General features: G+C 41.3%; 1 protein-coding gene across 3 annotated transcripts; it reads right to left on the reverse strand.

Moving 5' to 3' along the window:
* Positions 1–10,530: 10,530 nt before the first annotated feature.
* LOC309602158 (riboflavin kinase-like) lies at positions 10,531–17,585 on the reverse strand. Of its 3 annotated transcripts, none has more exons than XR_014230634.1 (5): positions 17,433–17,585; positions 15,557–15,708; positions 14,108–14,210; positions 12,369–13,455; positions 10,531–10,777 (listed from the first exon to the last, which is right to left on the reverse strand). XR_014230634.1 is itself a non-coding variant. In XM_082335524.1 (4 exons), exons 1-4 carry the CDS (start codon positions 17,512–17,514, stop codon positions 13,325–13,327), a joined length of 468 nt encoding a protein of 155 aa, XP_082191650.1. In that variant the 5' UTR covers positions 17,515–17,585; the 3' UTR covers positions 10,793–13,324. The 3 variants fall into 3 exon arrangements, 1 of the variants encoding a protein (XP_082191650.1); XR_014230635.1 differs by lacking the exon at positions 10,531–10,777 and having other exon boundaries at positions 10,793–12,484; positions 13,242–13,455; XM_082335524.1 differs by lacking the exon at positions 10,531–10,777 and having other exon boundaries at positions 10,793–13,455.
* Between the last annotated feature and the right edge of the window lie 4,622 nt (positions 17,586–22,207).

Genomic DNA, 22,207 nt, shown 5'->3' on the forward strand with positions numbered 1-22,207 from the left:
TGCAATCAGCTAACATTTACACTGATATGAAATTGGAATCAGGTCCTGTAAGATATTTTCCTGCATAGGAAAAAGAATCCCAAACAATCCTACAATTTACAATGCAAATATCTATGATCAGACCATGCTATACCCCAGCAGAGTCCAGAAAAATTCATAGCTGAGGAAAGAGTAATGATTTAAGGTATGTTACATCTGAAATGAGATTAACACAGGAAGTCTGGGCAGAATTTTGTACTGGGAACTTAATTTTTTCAGAATTGCATTAAATTAGACTATGTGTGTTTCCTTATCTCCTATTCTTCGTGTTTCACAGAGAGCTATCTGCAAGAAAACAGAAGGTGTCAAAAAAATCAGTTATAATGCCATCAGGCCAAACCACCTAGACCTTGCAGTAACGAGATCTCTGTGACCTTTTGGAAGAGTGCGGCTGTCTCCCCTGTAACAAATCCTCTAGCAGTTTTCAATTTTTGTACCTAAGGTTTCCAAGGACTTCCAATTGTTTTAGTGCTGGAATAGACTGAATGGGCAGAGCACTATGGTAGCTTCAGAGCTGCAGTAAACCTAAGCTCAAGAAATGGCATGGTGCAATCAGTTTCTCAGTTTCTGGGATAAAATACGGGAGACTGAGCTGGATGTATGTCAAAGTTGTTACTCATTCTGATGAAGAAGCAAGAATCAATGTGATGTTGAGTCAGAGCCTGGCCTGAATAGGAGCTTTAAATAGAAGGTGGTTTAGTTTGAGAAAAAAAAAAGAAAAAAAAAAAAAAAACAAAACCAAGAAAGTATATACACATAATGATAAAAACAGCTCTGTAGGTCTGAAAAGGTCATACATTTTTGCCTTTAAAAATCCAGAACAGTATAATAATAAAATAGAGTGTATTTTTCCAGAGTCAATGCACCATTTTTAGAATATGGTTAGTTTACGCTTTGATCCATGGTTTCATAATTACTTCAGAATCACGCAACATCATACACACGTGACTTATATTTACACATTTCATTTGCAACCAGAAATGCTGCAGACTGAAAATTTTAAACAGAGGCTTATAGGATCCTCAAGTATAGCATTGTAGACATTGTGGCAGAAAGAAATACAACAAAAGAGTTCAACAATAAGCCATGAACTTATTTGTCCTTATTCGAGACTTGTTGTTACACAAGGAACAATAATAGGCCAGAACAGAGGGATGAAGCCTCCTAGCTGGCACACTTCCCATGAAGGCAGGCAACTTTGTCATGAATTAATTAGTTCTCCTGGAGCATTATGCAACAAAACTTGTCAGACTACCCTGAGTAAAATTTTAACTGACAACTGAAATATCTTTCTACGGCTAAACCCAGTCATTTGCCGTTTCAATTTTGCATTGGTTGAAAGGCCAAGGATAAACGTTTTGCCTTTTCATGACTGATTTTCTTGGCAACTTCACAAGGCTGTTCTTGGGAAAGCTCTGGTTACATTACTGGAAATACCCTGCACAGGTTTCTGTAGGAAAATCTTTTGCGTCACACCTGTCCATTCTGGGAACTTTCTGACATGCAAAAAAAATTGATTTTTTCTTCAAATAAAGGAAAGTCTAATTCCATTTCTTCTGTAGGCAATAGGTGTACTCAAATTGGGGCATTTAAGCATCGGTAACTGACTGTAAAGTTAAAGGTTTTCACTCATGTCAAATATCAGAAGCCCAATTGCTTGCGCACATTCCCCTCTGGGGGTGACTGGCAAATATTACAGAAAACAACAAATGCAGCTAAAAGAACAAAGATTAAAGGGGGGAAATACTTAACTTTAAAAAAGATCTTTATTTACACTTGCAAGGCTTTAAATGTTTTTGAAGCCGCATTCTTCAGTGGTAGTTAACCTCTTCTTGGTTTAAACTTGTCTTATTGGTATTTATTTTTTATATTACAACGACTCTCTCATCAGGATCAAGGTCCCTTTCAACATATACTTCAGTAATATTTGTGGCTTATTTCTTCACACGCATAACTGATGTTAAATTACAGCACTTAAAACTACCCAGAAATGAAACAAAACATAAACCAGGGTAAGATAGCTGGATGCAAAGAAGAGAAGTGAGAATTTGTATAAATTGCATATGTAGTCCATGACAGTTTCAGTGGGAAAATCAGAATCCAGCCTTGACAATTTCTGAAGTTTTTAGAAGCAACTAACAACAGAACGGAGGATGTCCAGCTGCAGGCAGACATCAGAAACAGAGGTGCCTTTACTTCAGCCAAGGTCTTAGAGGTAGAGTGAAAAACATTAATTAAAACTATATGGCTGTCCAATATACCATCAATTATTCAACACTTTTTCAGAGTGTGCCAAATGACTAGTCTCTAACAGGGGAAAAATCTTAGGATTTACAGGGCAGCGGGGACAGAAGAACGGAAAAACGTCAATACTGCTCAACTCAGTAAAATTAAGACCAAACATCTAGCTTTCTCAACATATTCCTTATATTCTTACAGATGACACGAAGAAGGATACTCTGTAAGGATTTGTTCAATAACAGAGTCATGAAAAAATACGAAGCAAGGGAAAAGTCGTGTGACAGTGAATTTCTGCATCTCATAAGAGTGAGCAAAGGTCACCAGCAACTTACTTTCAGGGTTACTCGTATAAGCAGGCTAAAAATACTTGTGTGCTAGTATGGTTAGGTATGTCTAGAGTTTTGAGAGAGACTCGGACTGCCCTCTACCCCCAGGGGCACTTAGGCAGACTAGGCTGCTTGGAGCAGCATGTATTAACCCGACCTGTAGAAAATGGATCTTCAGCAGGGAAAAAAGCCAGTATAGACAATATGTCAGTGAGAGAAAGAAAGGATCTAAACTCATAGGACCTTGCCACTGCAGGAAGCCTTGCAAGATATCCATATCCTTCCACTGAAAAGGGCTAAGAAAAGCAGAACAAAATGCTCCTTCTCCCCAAGAAGGATGAAGCGTACAGGAAAATAATAAAAGCATGTAAAAAAGTCTTTGCAACACTAGTTCTTCACTCCCTAAACTATGCTACCACTAATCTATACCTAAATATATAACTAATACATAGATAGTGCAAAGTACAGAGGCTAGTCAAGACTTTCTTCAAGAAATCTCCTTTCACCCTAAATGCTCAATGAATCTGACACCAGCCTCCCCAGCAGCATGAACCCCATTGCAAAGTGCCCCAGCCCCCAGGCTGGCACCGGGCTCTGCCACTTGCCCCCTGCCCCCTGTCCCATGCAGGCTGGGGCTCTCCTTGCCGCCCCCAGAGGGGAAGGGACGGGGCACAGTCCCCCGCATGCACTTGGTTTGAGTTCAGATCGCGGGACAGACCTCACTGAATAACACTGGCTTTTTGACTTTTTTCCTAAGGTAGGCAGCAATCATTTTGCTAACACCCTGATTCCCAAGATTCACAGATCTTGTATTGTATTTGTACTATTATCTGTAAAGTGGGAGACCTTGAAATTGATCAGGTTACTGTCCTTCCGTAGTCACTGATTTTCCACTCCACCACCTGGCTGGCTGCTGGGTTTGGCTGAAAAGAGTTTCAGCCCCTCAGGGATCAGAAATAGAAAAGATAGCATAGCAGACTGGGCGTGGGGCATGAGGGAGGTTGGGCTTCTGCGTACTAGTCACCTTCCCTAACCCCAGCCCTTACTAGAGATCCTGACTTCCACCTCTCAAGGTAATTTGCCACCAGCTCTTCAACGAGGCATCCTCACCAATGGCCAGGCAAATAAGCTGCACCTGGATCCAATGACTCAGATGACTGTTTCCAATCTCAGGGACCTGAATTGCTGCCTTTCCTTCCTCTCCCACCACACCTTCTCCCTCGAGCTAGCATATTCTGGCTCTTCTTGCTCCAGTACTTCTGCTTGGAGGTGACTCCACTATTGGGTGACCCCACGGCAGTGCCAGGCTAGCTCCTGGATGCTCTGGTGCTCGCTGAAAATGACCTCAAGCTGTAACTGTCGCAACCCCTTCTCCTGCCTCTGACCTCACTGGGAGAGGCAAACACTTGGTTTGCTTGCCCTTAAAGCCCACACCAGCAGCACAATTAGCTGTAGGTGCAGGGGAAAGTGGAGTTGGTGAGAAAATAAAAAAGCTGGGTAATCAGTTTAGGGAGGAGAATGGTCCTATGGACATAATTGGTTAAGGCGATAAGAGTCTTTTCACAATAAATGTGAGAGAGACTCGGACTGCCCTCTACCCCCAGGGGCACTTTATTTCCTTAAACAAAGACCAAAAGCAGAATGAAGCATATCAAATACAAGTACTGAATGTTTTGTATAGCTTATAGACAAAGAGAGCTTTACCCCTCCTAAACTCAGTTGCCATTGCTCACTCTTTCTTTCAGACCCTCAATTACTTGTTGGGCTGTGCAGTACGGGCTGCAGCAGCAGCTAATGCTTCACACATTTGCTGGCATTTGCAGAGGCTCAGTGCTTCAGCCTGGGCTTTCACGTCCCGCATCCACCTTGACAGTGTGCAGCTTTCTTCTGTTATGTGCATTGTACAAAGGACCCTGTGGCCTGTGCCTGGACCCTGCATACACTCTGGGACGCCTGTTCATGGCAGACATTCTGTAGCCAGAATGGTGATAAGGGGGAAAACTCTCCTTATCTCCTACTACATCTGCTCCTGATTAATCTTTTTCCATTTGCCAATGTGCATTGCAACATTAGAGGCTTTCAACACCATCTGCAAGTAATATTCATGACTAGGCCTGGTAAAAAATGACTAACCATATTGTTTTCGAGTGCCTGACTGTTAGAGTCCGGTTTTGATCCACGGTGCTGTCCCTGGAGCATTGTCAGTTGTCCTCACAGAGAACAGACAGATTTTTTTTTTTTAACACAGAGCATTTAGGATGTTCTGAGCTACAGGTAGGGTCAGATGTGGAAGTGACTCATATTGTTACAGACTGTCTCCTAACCGTATGGATGTAGCATCCGTCGCTGAGATAGCCATGGCACAGCTAGCTCATTTAGATTTGCAGTTATCAATAATAATAATTATTATTATTACTATTTTTATTATTATTCTTCCTTCTGTCCCTGTGCCATGCTATGCACCTACCCACTTTTCTACTGAGTGCATGTATTCTTAATAAAATGCCCACCATTTCCTCTAGTGGAAAGAGCTCAGTATGTCTACAGTTCTTCCTCCTCGTTTTACTCAAAACATTTCCTTTCCTGTCTTCCATTCAAAATGCCAACATTTTAAACTACTTTGCAATAACAGGCAGATCAACAAAGTGTAGTGATTTGCTGCATGGGGCAAATGGATACTGTCAGCCAATCCATCATCTTATAAAAATTATATTTATATGAAACTGCTGGATATGCTAACTGAAGTGCCAAGCTCAATCTGCACCGCACTTTGGTTTTATTCTATTTCTTGTTTGTCAGCAAAATGAATAGCCTACTGTCTCGTAATTGCTCTTTCATCAGTCATCTATTCTCCCGTTGCTATGACTGCTTGGATCAAAATACAGAATTGAATGCTGAGACCCACAACCTTCCCAGCAGCCTTCCTGTGCATGAGATACAATGCACAAATCTCCTTGACATTTAGGAGCTAACATGTTGAATAAAGTCTGTGCCAAGCATAACCAAGGTCTTAGTTTTCTGCAGGCATAAAAGTTCCACTTGACGCATATCTGAGCCTCCCCGTTGGAGGGAAATGGTTAAATGATAGCATTGAGGAGAGCTATTTTACACAACTCCTTCACAAACTTTTATTTTACTTCCGTTCCTGTTCAGAGGTTGACCTCTTAGATACAGGGTAATAGTATTCTGTGGCTGGCTAGTATAAAATCTGCATGTGAATACCTTCCTACACTGAGTCCCCTAAATTCACGTTTGTCCCAGCTCTTCCTATTTGTAATCTGTTGGGATTACAGAGTTGGATTTGGCTTTGGTGCACTATGCTGAAATTTACTATATTAAGCTGAATTATTCTCTTCATTTGCAATGAGCAGATGGTTCACTAAGGCACATTTCTGGACTGCTCCTCCTTTCAAATGAGGTGTTCAGATCAATGGTCTAGTAAATCCCTGGACAATGTTTATATTTTCCTTTATTACAACAGCTCTTAAATCTAAGAGTGTGGTATTCGATATAATAAAGAATTTTTCAAACTTCATGAATATAAAAAATTGAAGAAGGTTAATTTTAAAAACAGCTTAGAAAAAGCCAGTACAAAATGGCCCTCCATGATGTGAAATAAACAAAAACCCTTGTAAGACCATCAAAACCAAAACTTTTTTCCCTTTCATTCCAGATACAAAAAGCCCCACACAGTTACAATCCTGTGACAAGACTAGAATTGTTGCTTTGAATATAGTCAAGTATTTTTCAGAGCTAACTTTGAGAGACTGTTTTGTTCTGTGACGCATTTATATATTCAGTTTCTTTTACCTAAATTATACTGTATCTAATTCTGAACCGAGCAGCATTATTCCCCCTGGAAACAGCATCCTCTCCCCAGCATCAGATGATAGCTAGCAGGTGCCAGTCAGGCTCAGACTGTATCATATTGTAACATATAAAACCTCTTTTGGACAGTGGATATATTGGATAGTGCAGGTCACTCATTATGACAACAACACTTAAAATTGTGGAGATAACTAGAAAGAAGCTACCTTCAGGAACTATTAAAATGCAACTGCACAAGGACACTATAATAAATTACAGCAATATTTTGGCATAGATTTGGGACAAAAAGAAATTGTAATTTCAATTTGCAGACTGTTTGATGATTGATTTTTATTTTGTTTGGGATTAAAACAAGACAGATTTTCTGTCATGATTACAGAAATATTAAGATGAAACACGAACCAGTCCCTCTAAGTGGAAAACCTGTAGGTGTTCTGAAATGTATCTGCAATGTCGATGTAGGAGCCAAGAAGTGGTGCAGTGTCTCTTCTTTCTCAGGAGCAGGAAGCTGAATCCTGCCTCACTCAGAAAAATCGCATAGTAAATTAACTGGGTGGTAGACGGTTGCTAACTTCACTTGTTTAACTGCTGCTAATGTGAACTAGTAGCATATCCATTTTCTTCTCTTGAGACAGAAAATGTCTAGTTGCAGGGAACTGCACAGACACATTTTAACATTATGTAGGACGAAGCATTCCCTTCAATATTTCACAGAACTGTATGCAGTGCCTGTCCTCAAAAATACCCTCACGGGCACAAAGCACATATGATGACACACACAAAGCACATATGATGCTGTTTGCACCTAGTTAAGCACAATTTTTCCTATGCACCTAAAGAATTTATGTTGTTATTCAAACATAAGTGTCATTTAATTCATTGTGGTTTGGAAGGGTTCGCTAGGCCTAACACCTATTGGTTTTGCAAATGAGAGTATTTGGCCGAGGTTTCCCACACTTTTACTTTAGTGCACTGAGCTAATTGATCCTCCCAAATGCCTCTGAACATTCATGTGCAGACATGGCACAAATAGCTAAAGCAGGTGGCAAACCAGTTATACCACTTAGGGGAAAAAAAAAAAAAAAAAAAAAAGACAAAAGTCTAACACCATCCTTTTCACGAATTTCAAAACACCTAAGAAATACACTTTGTGGGCACATAAAGTTTCAAGACCAGGCTCAGGCTTTTTTTTTAATGCTGACCTCCTCCTGCTGGACTCCTCACTGCTGATTCTTCATGATGACAGACAGCCCTTTGCTTTGGCTGGGGTGCTCAGTATATTTTTTAAGGGAAGTTAGATGACATTTTTTTCTGTTGTGATATTGTTTTATTTGCTTTTCTAAGGAAGGGAGCATTTGGATGCACATCTTGTGTGTGGAGCTACAGTTTATGGGATGGAATGTGCAACTCAGACTGGTTTACAGGTGAATAAAAAGTCCAGCAGACACCAGGAGAAGAGGTGACTATTTGTAGGCATTTTCTCCTGTGATTTGTACACTGAACTTTTAACTTGTGAACACAATATGAACATTGCAGAATGCTCCTGTCTGAGTTAAATTTGTCTTACCTTTAAGTATTCTTATTTCTGTTCTTCTCTTGTGTCCAGCTAATATGCCACCGTATGCTGAAGAAGGCTGCTGCCCACCCTGCTGCGGTAACTCTGACCTGGCAGACAGCCCAGATTGCTCTGACTGCAGCAAAAAAAACAAGGTAGGACCATGCTGAAGAGCAGTACTAGCATATAAGGGCTTTATGGCTGACTGGGCTGACATTTAAAAATGAAAAGCAGAGAACAGCAAAAGCGTGCTGCTGAGCTGCAGGCACACAGTGTCTTGCTACTGCTTCACCAGAATAGGCAGGGCTTTACTCAAATAACAGCAACTGATACGGCAGATGTCACCTTCTCTCACTTACAAATATTGTTTTAAATGTCCATGCTTTTCTTAAAACCGTTGACTGGGAAGTACTCATTTCAATGGATAGCAATCTGTATCATCATGTCAAAATCACCTCATTGACTTTGAAATAGCTACAGCATCTTATGCACAGAAGACTTGTAGAGTGAAGAAATGTTCTTATTAAACCAACCTGATACAATTGTAAAAAGCAGGCTCAGGCCACACAACCAGTCTTCAAATTTTTCTTGATGCCAGAGAGTTAAAAATTTAAGTATTTCTAAGGGTTTTGTGTTTCTAGCCTAAGGTAAGGAAGTAGGTTGTGTTTGTATCCCCGTTAGCTTTTCTGCTTCTTTCTGACTATTCCTAATCTAATAAAGAAACATAGCTGTCCTACCAACCTCCTCTTTGCCTTTATCCTTATACCACCACAGCTACAAGAGCACAAGTGTGATATTAGAAGGGTAAGGCAGTAACTCCAATGCATTAAAAAATGGTACAATGACCTAAATGTTCTACTAGGTCATTTTAAAAAACTGATTCCCTCACCTAGGTTCTCATCACTAGGAAACAAAAATGCTGAATACATATCTTACTGTATTCATTGATTGCATTGAATGGTGCCTTCCTCTTTCACTTTATGAATCTTAGCACCACAGAAGCAGCAAACCAAATGCAAACTTAAGAACACATAAAAGATACTACGCACTTGGCTATTCTGAGCCACAAACAAGAAGCCAAAATTAGTTCCCAACCATTATAGATCGAGTTCATTACCTTCATTTATGCACTTCATTAGATAATAACTGCCATCATTAGTCATGTATTTAAAGCTCCAGCCCATTTAAAAACCAAAAGAGGCCACAAACCTACCCAAATGTTCCTCTGGAAGAGTACATTACTTAAGTTTTCCAACCACCCCACTAACAAGCATGGCCTTCTGCTTATTAGGTTTGGGTTTTTTGGTTTTTTTTTTTTTGGGGTGGGGACTGGGGGGTGTGTTTAGGTTTTTTTACACCTTTCTTCTCCCTTCAGAAAATACAAGCATGTGTGGAAAAAAGGTTATACCTCTATATAAAGCACATTCATTACAGATGTCTGAAGGAATTGTGATATTTTTAAATTTTGTTTTAATTCCAGGATAAAACTAGTAGAAAACCTAGATGCTTGGAAATCATAGTGTTGAGTGTTAAAGAAAAGCCCTGAACAACATAGGTGCTTGAGAATTTCTCTCCCTTAAATCCATACCTGCAGTCTGAGCACTCTGTTGTTAAAGGCATGATTTCTGACAGATACCAGCCTACACTGAAGACTCTGCTGCACGTGACATAAAAAAGCCACCCTCACCGCATATACCACCACAATATGTAACATTCTTTCTTGATGTCACTTCAGTGACGCCAGGCAGAGGTTGTATAGAGGTCTCCATGTAAACAGTTGCCAAGAATGAAAGTATGAGGGGAACTTTTTCCCAAAAGAGGCCAGAGCCACGGTAATGTGTTTTAAGATACAGGTTTGACTCTCCTTCAGCAGTGTCCTAGTTTCAGCTGGGATAGAGTTAATTTTCTTCCTACTAGCTGGTCTAGTGCTGTGGTTTGGATTTAGGATGAGAATAATGTTGATAACACACTGATGTTTTAGTGGCTGCTAAGTAGCACTTACACCAGTCAAGGGCTTTCCAGCTTCCCGTGCTCTGCCAGGTGCACAAGAGGCTGGGAGGGGGCACAGCCAGGGGGGCTGACCCAGCCTGGCCCAAGGGCTGTTCCGTACCGCGTGACGTCACGCTCAGTATAGAAACTGGGGGGAGTTGGACAGGGGGGCAGTGATCACTTCTTAGGGACAGGCTGGGCATCAGTCCGCAGGCGGTAAGCAACTGCGCTGTGTATCACTTGTTTTGTATATTCTTTTATCAGTGTTATTATTATTCTTTGCCCTTCCTTTTCTGTCCTGTTAAACTGTCTTTAGCTCAATCCACGAATTTTACTTCCCCCCCCCCCATTCTCTCCCCCACCCCACTGCAGGGGGGAGCAAGCAAACAGCTGTGTGGTGTTTAGCTGCCTGCCAGGTTAAACCACAACAAGCAGCAGCAGATAAATCTTTGCCCTGACCTAGATGAACATTTAACATTTGAAGCAGAACACAGGAGAAGAACACTTCTTCCATCTGAATCCTAAAAGAAACAAGCAGTTTTAAGAAGTTTTGAAGAAAGCGTATAGACAACTCGATTCACGGGTTTCAGGCTGTGAATTCTAAGGCTGTAGCTCCCATAAGTTCTAACTGAAGCACTAAAGTCCGCAGAGTGGGGCCAGTTTTCAGTCACACTAGGAAGGCTGAACAACATCTCGCTACGCTTTTCTGTCAGTCCAGCTTTTTAGGCAGTCATCTCCACAAAGCTTTGCGTAAGACTGAGACAACTAACTTTGCTAGGCACAGCAGAAGAAAGGAAACCTGCAACAAGAAGGATAACTTTGTCAATTACAGCTCCTTTATTAATGGCAGAATGCAGCAACATAAACTGAAATAAACAGTTTGTTTATACAAAAATATAACCCTTCATAAAGTTTATACTGTGCTAGGAATTATGTATTGAGCTTAAACAACTGATATATAACATTTTCTCTTAAATATTATGGACAGGTACACTCAGCCAAATGGACGTAATAGCATTTTCTCTAATTTGAAGACAAAACCACAAAGAGCAGTTTATTAGTTCAGGGTATCCATACATCACACCTCAGCAAAGATCTGAGAGCAAACTACCAGTTTTTCAAGTTTTTCCTTTGCCACTGTTCTCTGTCAACAGCACAGTGGTTCTACAAACAAACAGCGAATTGAATTTTCAATAGTAACATTTATTAGCAGATACAGAAACGTACTATTCATACAATCAGCTTAAGGCACCATGGTTTCCACAACAGACACATGAAATTACTGGCAAAAAATAATTGTAAAGAAGGCTATGAGTGTTTAGCTACAGTACCATGATGAACAACAATCTATTCTTTAAATATATTCTTGACAATATATTCAGTTGACACGTGTGGCTTTTGTTTATTCTTTAAAACAAAAAAGAAGTAAAATATAAGATTTTGACATTATTACAATCTCAATAATGCCTCAAATCTTTGCAAGAAAAAAAATTCTCCCTTCATCCCTCCATTTTAAAATGTAAAAAAATCCAACTGTCACTCTTGCAAGACAATTCTTTTACAGACTTTTTAGAAATACAGTTTCCAACACGTTACATAGTAAAAGTCCACTAAATTATTTTCTTCTCCTTTACAAGAAAGTATATCTAACTGCTGATAACTGCCCCGCCCCAACTCTGTATTCCATCTGTCTCTGCTATCAACAGCACTGGCGAACAATTCATTTAGATGAAATCAAGTTTCTCCTAAAGTCCTACAGAGCAAACGCGAGTCCTTCATTTGCTCAAGACTTCTTCTCTAATAATGCTAAAACAATACGAATTGGAACTAACATCCTGACAGCACCTGCCACAAAGACCCAAACGCCTACCTTGTTAAAACTCTCCTAAACCCCAGAGTGAAACGCAGGATTCAAACAGGATAGGACAAGGAGTAAATTCATAAAATTGCACTACAGAAATTGTGCATTCCTAATTGTACACGGTAGTTCAGACACAGAACTACAGTTGAGACATATCCACAGAACCATTTTCAAGTTCAGAAAATGTTCCAGCCACATCACAAGCTGACGTCAAAAGATTACGAACATGACAAAGTCACTGCAGCTTACCTAGTTCCACTGAGTAGGTGACAGAAAAACTTAAGAGTGAAAAAAAAGAGTAGATTTGGAATCACACATTACATACTTTAAGAAGTATTTTCCATATTGCTACCAATTTTGACAATACCCCATCCATTCATCTATCCCTACATTTCAGAGTAGGAATGTCCACAATTATTTATAATAAATAACCAATACCCACTATAGTGTTGATATATTATTCCATGAATCCCCAAAAGCTTTCATTTGTGTACTGATCTACTCGGTCAGCCAAAACCTTGGCTCTTACCTGCACTTGGTGCAGAGAGCTGATGAGGTTTCTCTGTGCCTTACAATAACGTCAATCTTGAAGTCAGCCATTTTATTGCCAGTAGAGTAAGTATCCCCAAGGTTCTCCCCATTTTCCTGTGACAAATACCAGCAGCACATAAAATGCAAAGTTCCTTTTCATTACCTCTTTTGCCTTAAGGACCAATGAGCAAAAGTCTTGTTATACTGTTTCTGCATCGTTTGCACCTGAGCCTTTAAAGTTCATCAACTTTCACACTGTCATTCATTTCCTGAATTTCAGTGAAACACTTCCTCAGAAGTAAACTACACAGGTCATGTGTTGTCATATGTACAGTCAACTATGAAGAAGTGTATCTCAGATTCCAGCAACTCAATGAGCAACAGTGATTTCCTCCATTTCAAATAAACTTAAAATAAATAATTTCAATTAAAATAGCAGGATCAACCATGACATATTTTAGCACATAAAAAAATAGTAACTATAGAGAGTTAATCTTGCTATTGTTATCTAATCATTGGCTTCCTGCATCACAGGAGATTTCTGACTCAATAGCAAAATTTTCTAAGCTACTAGTTAAAATCCAGACGTAAGAATGACATAAAACTGGGAAAAGAGGTTGGAATAACATTCTGTATGTGAATACCGTAGGGTCAGAAGAGGTCACAATGAACTTTGGTCGTATTCCACATATGCTCAGATCTGTGAACAACTGGTAACTTTACGATACACAATTTACCTGTAAGGACCTAAACCAGCCTTCTACTCCTTTTGCATGACTGGCTAATGATGAATTAACACAAGAAAACTGAAATATCTTGTATGGTTGGTTCCAACCTCAGTTACCTAAACAGACGTATGACAACAAAGTACCTATAAAAGCAGCGCAAGTATAAAAGCTCCATGACGGGGGGGGGGGGGGGGAGAAAGAAAACAAACAAGCAGCATGGGTTTGCTCAGTGGTTGTTCACTATTTTGCCTTCTGGCAGATGAAAGAAGTTATCTTCTTTGAGTTTAAGATGTTCTGGTAAATCTAGCTGTCTTTTTGCTTCTTCAATATCTTCCTGAATTGCTGAAATGAGCGCCTCTGAAAAAGATAAGGATAGAGACACTTAAAAGCTTGGTTTGAATTCTGAACACACAATAGCAAGTGAAAGAAAGGTGTACCACAGAATACCAGACAATAATCACAGAAGTAAAATAAAATTATTATCATAAGGTTTGAAAGGCAAAATTCTTTGGTTTTAAAATGACTTTTTTTTTTTTAAAGCATGCCAGGGTTGCATTTTTGACCATTATAAGCACTACCCTTCTCCTTGTTCCAAAAAGCACTTTAGCACAAGATCAGAGTTTCATGAAGTGTTTCAATTCTAACAGAATTGCATCTTAAAAAGATATGAAAAGACTAGGCTGATGCTTTTATGACAAGCCCATGATTTTAAAATTACTCCTCAGACAAGTAATAATACAATTTCTTAGTGTGATATAAGAACATACCCCCACATCTTCAGTTGGACTTGATGATCTTAAAGGGCCCTTCCAACCTAAACAATTCTATGATTTTCCAATGTTTTTTTTTAATTGAACCAACTTGTACATTTAGCTTATGAAAATGTTTTACTGAAATTTCAAAGGTTAACAGACAAAGCATCTCATTATGGAAAGAGTGACAGTGAAGACAGTACTTGCATGGCTAAGACAAGTAAGAGACTAGTTTGGGGGAGACCTGCAATACTGACCTAAGGAATCAAAGTTTTTTTCCGGTCGAATATATCCAATTATGACTATACTAAGAATTTCTCCGTAAAAGTCTTCTTTGAAGGTGTGGATAATGTGCGTTTCCTAAAGGAAGAGAAATAGGTTGGCATTTATGATGAACTTTGAGTTTATTTCCCCTCACTGTAAGGATGTACAGCTAATATCCATAATTCTAATTCTCCCCAACACACACCAATAAAAGGGACATCTAGTTCAGCATGTATAATACAAGACTAAAAGGCTAGGGCTTTTGCTTATATTAAGAAGGAGAATTGTACTTTGCATGGAATTCAAGAAAAATTGCTCACTTAAGAGTATTCCAATAGCCAAAAAAAAAAAAAAAAAAGAAAAGAAAGCCATTACTCAGGAGAAATGCTTCACCACTTCTCGGAGGTAAGATTTCCAAGGCAGCAAATCACAAACAAAGCTTAATGTTTCATCGTTAAGTTGATGCATCCAAATAACTATGAAGATTTTGATTGAAATAGTTGGCTTAAGGAGAGCTTTTACAACCAGCTCACATGGGAACTGAATAACAAAATTCAAGCAGGAGCAAAGGCTGAGACAGGGTTCCATCTTGCACTCAAAACCATTTTACACACATCTTCTCCAACATAGGCCCACCTGTAGCACATATCAGCAGAGATATCAGATAGAAAGCTTTTGACTACTTGCTCAGGAAAGTTATCTGCAAAAATTTTAACAAGTATACATTTGCGTAAGACAAGCGCATTATGGAGTCTTTAAGCTCTCAGAACATTAGAAGCAGAGATTCATGCCACAATAAAAGTGTTTTGAACAATTAAAACAGAGCTCTGTAAGATTCAGGGAAAGCACCAGCACCTGGCAGCAAGAAAAACACAGCTGTCACAGCTCAGGATTTTAACCCAACTCCTCCATCCTACTATTATGTACCTTCAAATATTTATTCTGTATATCAAGCCACAGCACCTCATGTATGGATTCTATCATTTAAGAGAAGAATTAACAGAAATTCATTACAAATTAAGATGCCCCAACATCTCTTATTTGAAATGTAGACAGATTGCAGAGAACAATAGATTAGTATGTTCCAGCTCATGCTAGGGCTCTCATAACAAGTAAATTCAATGCATCTATCAAGCTTATGTTTAGTTAGCTATCAGCACCACAAGCAACCGCCATTTCAGAAATACTGTTAAATTTTTTTTTTAAAGTATTTAAGTAATGATGGAATATGAAGAAGTAAATAAACTTTATTCACCTACAGCTGCATACTCTCTATATTTTCTTTTCAGAATACAAACATAGGATATGGATACCAAATACATTTCTAAGAGCAAACATAATTTCTAGATCTCATTTTTGGATCAAATTCTGCTTATCTTATTCAAATTCAACATCTGGCTCATTTATTATAATAAAAATCCCACAGAAAGCAAAATTCTTACCACTGATTTCTTAATATTCTTATAGAAAGGATTCCATCCTATGCTCAAAACCATTTTATGGACATCTCCATTTCCAACACAGGCCCATCCATAGTATATACCAGTAGAGATATCAGATGGAAAGCTTTCAACTACTTGCTCAGAAAAGTTAGCTGCAAAAATTTTAGAAAGTGTAAAGTGTGAGTGACTTTATGTAAGTGAAGGACATAATAGAATCTTCAAACACTTGAAAGCCAAACTCTGCCTACTACTATTTACAAACATAATGCTGCTGATGATGATAATGATGCAACGTGCCATTTGGCAAAGCCTAAAATGCAAAACAGCTTCATAGAATTCAGTCCCTGCGGCAATACCAGTTATCACATCTCTTATGCATACTATGTTTTACAGTTATACACATTCTCTTCTACAGGAATAATAAACATGTAGTATATCCAGTCAGAATGCATTTCACTCTTAGGATAACTATTACAGCTTTAATACGGTGAAAGATGAACAAAAAAAAATCAAGTTTCTTCTGCACTGTAAAATAGCATCTCAGAACTATTTATCTGTTAGCAAAATAATTACTTATGAAATCAAATATGTAGAAATAAATTAAATTATGATTTAGTCACCTGTCAATTTTGTACAAGTTGCCTTTCAGAGGCATCTGTGGATTTCTGGGATTTTCTTTGAAAACTATAAATCCACCGTAAAATAAATTCCCTTCTGACTGAACCTAACCCTTCTTTCAAAACTACTATCCTACTTCCCCCATTAGCAGATCTCTTCGTGCAAGACATCAAGTCGATTTTGAAGACCTCATGGTTACTGAATTTTGATCAAAGCTCACAAGCATAACAATTTCCCTCCTCTGTTCCCTGACACCAATACACCCTTTATAAACAATCAAGAGAAAAATGTGAAATTATTAACAGATGTTGTCAGACATCCAGCACCTCAAGATTGGTCTTACACAGTTTCCTTGTCTGCTAGGAGTGGTGCAACATGACTGTTGACCTCAGTGCCTGTTTAAGACAGGTCAAAATTCACTTGAATTACACTTCTCTCTGTACTTAGGCAACTGAAACAGAGTTGAGCAATAGGAAAATATACTTCTTTGTAGGCTAAGTCCACCTCCTCTGGTTTTTAACCTCTGCATTATTCCCCTTGAACTTCCTTCCTTACAGCTATTCCCAGCACTAACTCCCTTTCTTGTTCTAACCCGAGGTTTATGCGAACAGATATTTTCCAAGCTGCCACACCACAATACCGTGCATGTGATCACTTATCTACATCCTGTACATCACCGTGACAACCATTAGATGACTGACCGAACAAAAAACAAGACTGAAAGAAACCGCTTAACAGAATGGGGGCAAAATAACACAAAAGAGGGTACAAGACTCTAAGCAATGTAGAAAAAAAAGTCAGAAAAATGCTAACAAAGAACAAGGTAGGCTTATTCACAGAGAGAGCAAGTCACGCCAGTAGCGCAATCGTGCAGGGCAGCTCGGCGTCTCCAGAGCTCCAACGACCGTAGTCGCCACCGGCCGAGCTCCCGCACCTCCCTTCGGCGGCGAACCGGCCGCCCCTGCCCCGCCTGCCCGCCGCCGCCGGCGGTGCCTCCGCGGCAGCGCGGCACGGCTCCGCTCGGGCGGCCGGAGCGCTACGGGCTGCGGAAAGAGCCCTGGCCCGACGCCGGCCCCACCGGCGGCTGCAGGGCAGCCGGTGCGGACCCCCAGCCCCGCGCGGGGTGGCCAAGGCCGGGCCCAGCCCGGCTCTGCCGCGGCGGCACACCTCGCCGGTGGCCTTCACGGAAGGGGTCACCCTCCCCCCGGTCCGGTCCGGCCCGGCCCGGCCCGGCCCGGTCCCCGCGCCCCCCGCTCACCGGTGGGGATGCCCAGCTCCTTGGAGCCTCTGCCGAAGCCCTTCACCACCTCCCCGCGGCAGAAGTAGGGCAGGTGCCTCATGGCGCCCGACGGCGGCCGCTGCGGGGGGCGGGCGGGCACGCGACGCCGCCGAGAGCCGCCCGCAGCTCCCAGCGCCGCGGAACCGCTACCGCCCGCGCGCGGCGCTTTCCACCGCCTCGCTCTAGGCGCTACCAAAAAGAGGAGACGAAGGGGGGGGCGCTCGAGTTTTGAATTCCTACAGCTTGCCGGCGGGCACCTGCCTCCCCTCAAGAATGGACTTGCCCACACCGCCCCCCACCCACCCCTCCCGTAGGGCGGCCTGCGCATGCTCAGTCTGCCGCCTCGCTGCGGCCCTGGGCGGGGCGGTCCGGTCCGGCCGGGCGGCGGCGGCGTCGTGCCGCGGGCGGCCCTGCCCGCGCACCCGCTCCTTCCCCTGCCCTCGCGTCGCGGGCAGGGCAGGGCAGGGCAGCGCCTGGGCCTGGGCGGCTGGCAGCGGCCGCGAGTGCGGCGTGTGGTGGCGGCGGCCTCCCCACCCGCCCCGGCCGGGGCGCTCCCGCGCACCGCGCCGGGTGTGAAACGGGCTCGTTGCTAAAGCCTCCTGCCCCGTCCCCCCCGCCACAGCCGCAGCGCGCTCCTGGGCCGCCCGGAGGGCCGCCGCTCGGCCGCCGGCTGTAGTAGGCGAGGCGCGCGTGTGGCGCAGGGCCGGCTGCCGGGGGCTGGGCGCCCTGCGGCCGGGGGCAGGGGCTCGCCCCCCCCCCGGGAAGGAAGCAGCCTGCGCGGTGTCGGGCGGGTCGTGCGTTCTGGGAGCTGAACCACGGGGCGGCAGCGCTCAGGGCCCGGCGCCGTGGGCTGTGAGGGGGACGTGCTGCGCTCCTGCCGACCGGGCTCCTGCCTCGGGCTCCGCTCTCGGGGAGGGGCTGGATCCGGCCAGCCCAGAAACTTGCATGCAACGAAACCTAAACAGCCCGAGCTGTGGCTGTTGAGCAACAGCTACTCAGGGTGACTGACGGTTGCCACATCGTAGTCCTCGTACCTGAAAAGCTGCATCTTGCACTCTGCGCCCATGCACGGAAATAATGATCGTTTCTTCCTTGGTAACTCCGCTTTTACCTTTTCTTTCCGAAAAGGTCAAATGCTTCAGAGCCCGGCAGACATTTGGGAAACCTCTGAGACTAGGTCTTTTTATTGCGTGATAGCAACAAACTGTAGTTGCTTACTTAAAACATTTTTACTCCCCTCTGATTTGCCATCATGCTTACATCTCCTTTTCTGTCATCACCCCTGGCATGCAGGGATTTCCTTTGGAAAAAAAATATCAAGACAGAAATGCTCATCCTGTATTCACTCTAAAAGGAAAGTGAAGGGTAACTCAGCAGTTCCCTTCCTTCTCTTCCTGTTTCCAGTTGCTGTTCATGTTGTAGCTGTGTTGATAAATCTCTTTAATGTCTTTAGGTCGTTTACGTGCGCTTTTCTGTGGCCCTGATCCAGCTCAAATAGAGTTTGCATGAGTTCAAAATAGTATTATTAAGTGTGAAAAATGTCCGTAATCTGTCTAAAGTACAGAGCAGACAGCTTGCCAGCAGACAGTCTCTTTGTATCAGTGGTCTTTATGCCATTTGAGTTCTGGGGTCCCATTCAGCAGTGCTATGCTGCACATAAGTGTATTTGTGTATAAATATGTGTCTATATCTAGAAATGCCACCAAGGTCCTTGAAGTGAATTTCTAGTCTTTCCCCCTTTTCCTTCTAGAACAGAGTTGCTAATTTTACAAGTTTGGCATAAGCTACAAAAATATTTCAGGATTTACCTCTAATTCTGTTAGCTATTTTTTTAATGGGGAAAAGCAGTGTAAACACCTATGATGTGTGCTTATATCTAATTGCATTTCAAGTAAATAGCTTTTAAAAATGGGAACTGTCCTGAGAAACTGACTTACATGTCATACTATAAAACACTGAACGCTACCAGTTCATGGAAGCTGTGGACACAAACTATTTTATATAAGAAGGCTAAAATTATTTTTAAAAGTGATTCTGCTTCAAACTTACCCTCCTCTTTTTTCTTTTTTCTCTTATTCCAATTCCCCATCATCCTTTTCATGCTAACATTTCAATTCATTACTTCAGTTTGAGTAGCCTTGAGTGACTTACTTACAGAATCATTATATATGTAGCTGTAGCTGGGCAACAGAGTGGTGGTAGTATATATGTAAGAAGGAAAAGTGGAAGAGAAAGATGTCCTAAGTACGCTACTACTACATATATTCTGTTCTGCTGTCTCCCAGCGTATAGAGAATAATGTTACAAAAAGTGTTTTCAGGGATTCTTCATAACGGAAATACCTTGAATATTAAGTCCAAATCCCAAAGTTGTTACATAGTCACTTAACTAATGACAGACCATTAACAGTTGGCAGTGTGACCCCATGGCCATTAGAATTGTTTATTTCAGCTGAAGAGCAAGAAACAAAACAAAACAAATTATATTTTCCAGAATGTGTTTCTTCCTGATAGTAATTAATTATGCATCGTGTTATAATTCGTATTTAAGGAGATACGGATTTGTGTTCTTCCCTTTTTGTTTTTTTTTAATGAATACATCTTTTCAGAATAAATGTTGATGTTCCTGTGATATCCACAAGATGGCACGCAATGTCTTCTTTTTCAGCATCTGTAGGTTTGGACATCTCAGTAACAGAGAAGGCCTTGAGAAACAGTAAGTCAAGGAAGTATTTGTTTAAGAACTACGTGGTTAGGTAATTTCACAGAAGTCTAACGGATCACTTCTATCTCATTCTGTCAAATAGTTGTAATGTTAATTTCTATCAGTCATTGTGATGTGTTGCTGTGATCCAGCTAAAACTTAAGCCATCCTTGATGCGACGTTTTTCTTTTGTTAGTAATTGTACCTAGCTCATACTGGAGAGGGGGATCTTGAACGAGTAGAATTTAGTTACCTGTACTAAAATTTAGTGGAGTTGTTAGACATGTTTCTTCCAAAAGTGTCATCAGATTTTTGTGATGAGGATGTCTGGTGGCATTTGGCCAAGAGAAGAGCAGTTCCATAGTTTATACCTGCAATGAGAAAACTCGGGCACTGTTTCAGGCAGCTAGGAAGGAAGTTCTGTTCCGTGCTTATGCTACTTGATCTACAGCTATTGCTGTTAGTGAAAAGTGTTTAAGTATTTTTCTAGTATATATATAGAGGCATAAAAACCAGAATAAAGAAAACAGAGCACGTGTTATGTCATCTGTGTAGGGCCCATGTCAGGTTACCTGACTGAATATAAGCTTTGTGGACTCATCATACTAACCAACATTTAATGCAACGCAGAACATACTCTGTTCATCTTGTTTCGTAGTAAAATATATGACTTGTATCACATCACAACCCTGTGCCAGAGTCCCTGGCTCCTGCTGCCATGCTGCAAAAGGATGCATTCCTAGGCATGGCTTAAGGTGGGAGCAGGAATATCCTATTTCCTCCATGTAAGGTGGAAAAATAGCAAAAAAATATCTGCTGGATATGGGATATTCTAGGGCTGTCCTAGCCAAGCTGGAAATTCTGGTTACACCAGGCTCGGTGAAATATTCAGGAGGTGACTGAGAGAAGAGAGTGCCATGTAGTAAAACTAGTAGCATTTTAACCAGCTCCTTGGAAGTTTCCATTTCCAGCGTGACAAAGCTCTCATTGATTCAGGAGTTCAATCCAAGGACAGTCTGGCACACCTTACTTTTAGTGGGCTGAAACCAGGTGATGAAATCAGAGTACAAAGATACATACAAGACACTCTTGCAAGAATGTCTAATAAACACACCTGCTTTGAAAGTATTTTTTCTGTATTTTAGTCTGGAATAGCAAACCACAGAAGTTTGGTGGTGTTTTTTTTTTTTAACAGTCTGAAGTTTTGTTCTATTTGAAAAGACCACATTCTTCTAGAAGAAATAACTGCAGATTAATGTGATGGCTAACAAGACTGCATTAGATTACAGTGAAGCAACAGGTACTATCAATGTCTGCATGGTAAGGTATAGCCGACATTATCTACTGAACAGCTTCTGGTAATTCTAGAAAATTCTTGCACCTACCATTTGTATGTTACTAAAGGATGCGTGAGAGACAAAGCTTGTTTGGTTACTTACTGGTGCAATTCAGGTATTGCAGAAATACGACATAAAGGTGTAGAGCTTGATACTTTTTGGAAGCTTATATCAATGTGTTCAAAAATTCCCTGAGCTTTTGAATCGGTATTTCTCTTTCTAGTGCCTTTTCTCCACACCGAAGCCTCAACTGGCTTCTTGAAAAATGCACAGCACTGCTTTCAGCTACCTTAACTGCTTTCCCTTGTCTCTGCACAGCATTGTATTGTGCCATGTGGACACACTTCATGGTTAGCGCTTAAAATTCTCCAAATTTTAAAACTGCTGAAGAACCCAAGCTTTTTTTGCAAAGAGCCTTTAAATGCATTTTACAGCCCTCCCTATTAGTCCATTTTCCAAAAATAGTTTAATAGCTGTCTCAGATTAAATAACTGTCATCTAACTAGTCCTCATTAGGCTGAATCATAATGATGGCCATCTGAATGTCAGGTGTGTATCACACATATTTTTTCCAGCCACAGCTGACCCAGAGCAAAATGTTTGTGACCAGTCTATCACATACTATAAAAGCAATTAAAACCTTTGATTTAGATTTCTAATCTGCTACAAAATGAAAGATACAACACAACCTGATTAATGGTTCAGTGCAATCTT

The sequence above is a fragment of the Platalea leucorodia genome (genome assembly GCF_965183815.1).
Source record: "Platalea leucorodia genome assembly, chromosome: Z".
Classification (NCBI taxonomy): domain Eukaryota; kingdom Metazoa; phylum Chordata; class Aves; order Pelecaniformes; family Threskiornithidae; genus Platalea; species Platalea leucorodia.

Excerpts from the sequence above, each read along its gene's own strand:
- LOC309602158 (XM_082335524.1), bottom strand. The coding sequence starts at position 17,514 with ATGAGGCACCTGCCCTACTTCTGCCGCGGGGAGGTGGTGAAGGGCTTC. Across the intron at positions 15,709-17,432 it reads GGAGCTGGGCATCCCCACCG|CTAACTTTTCTGAGCAAGTA; the intron begins GTGAGCGGGGGG and ends AAATTTTTGCAG. Across the intron at positions 14,211-15,556 it reads AGAATATTAAGAAATCAGTG|GAAACGCACATTATCCACAC; the intron begins GTAAGAATTTTG and ends CTCTTCCTTTAG.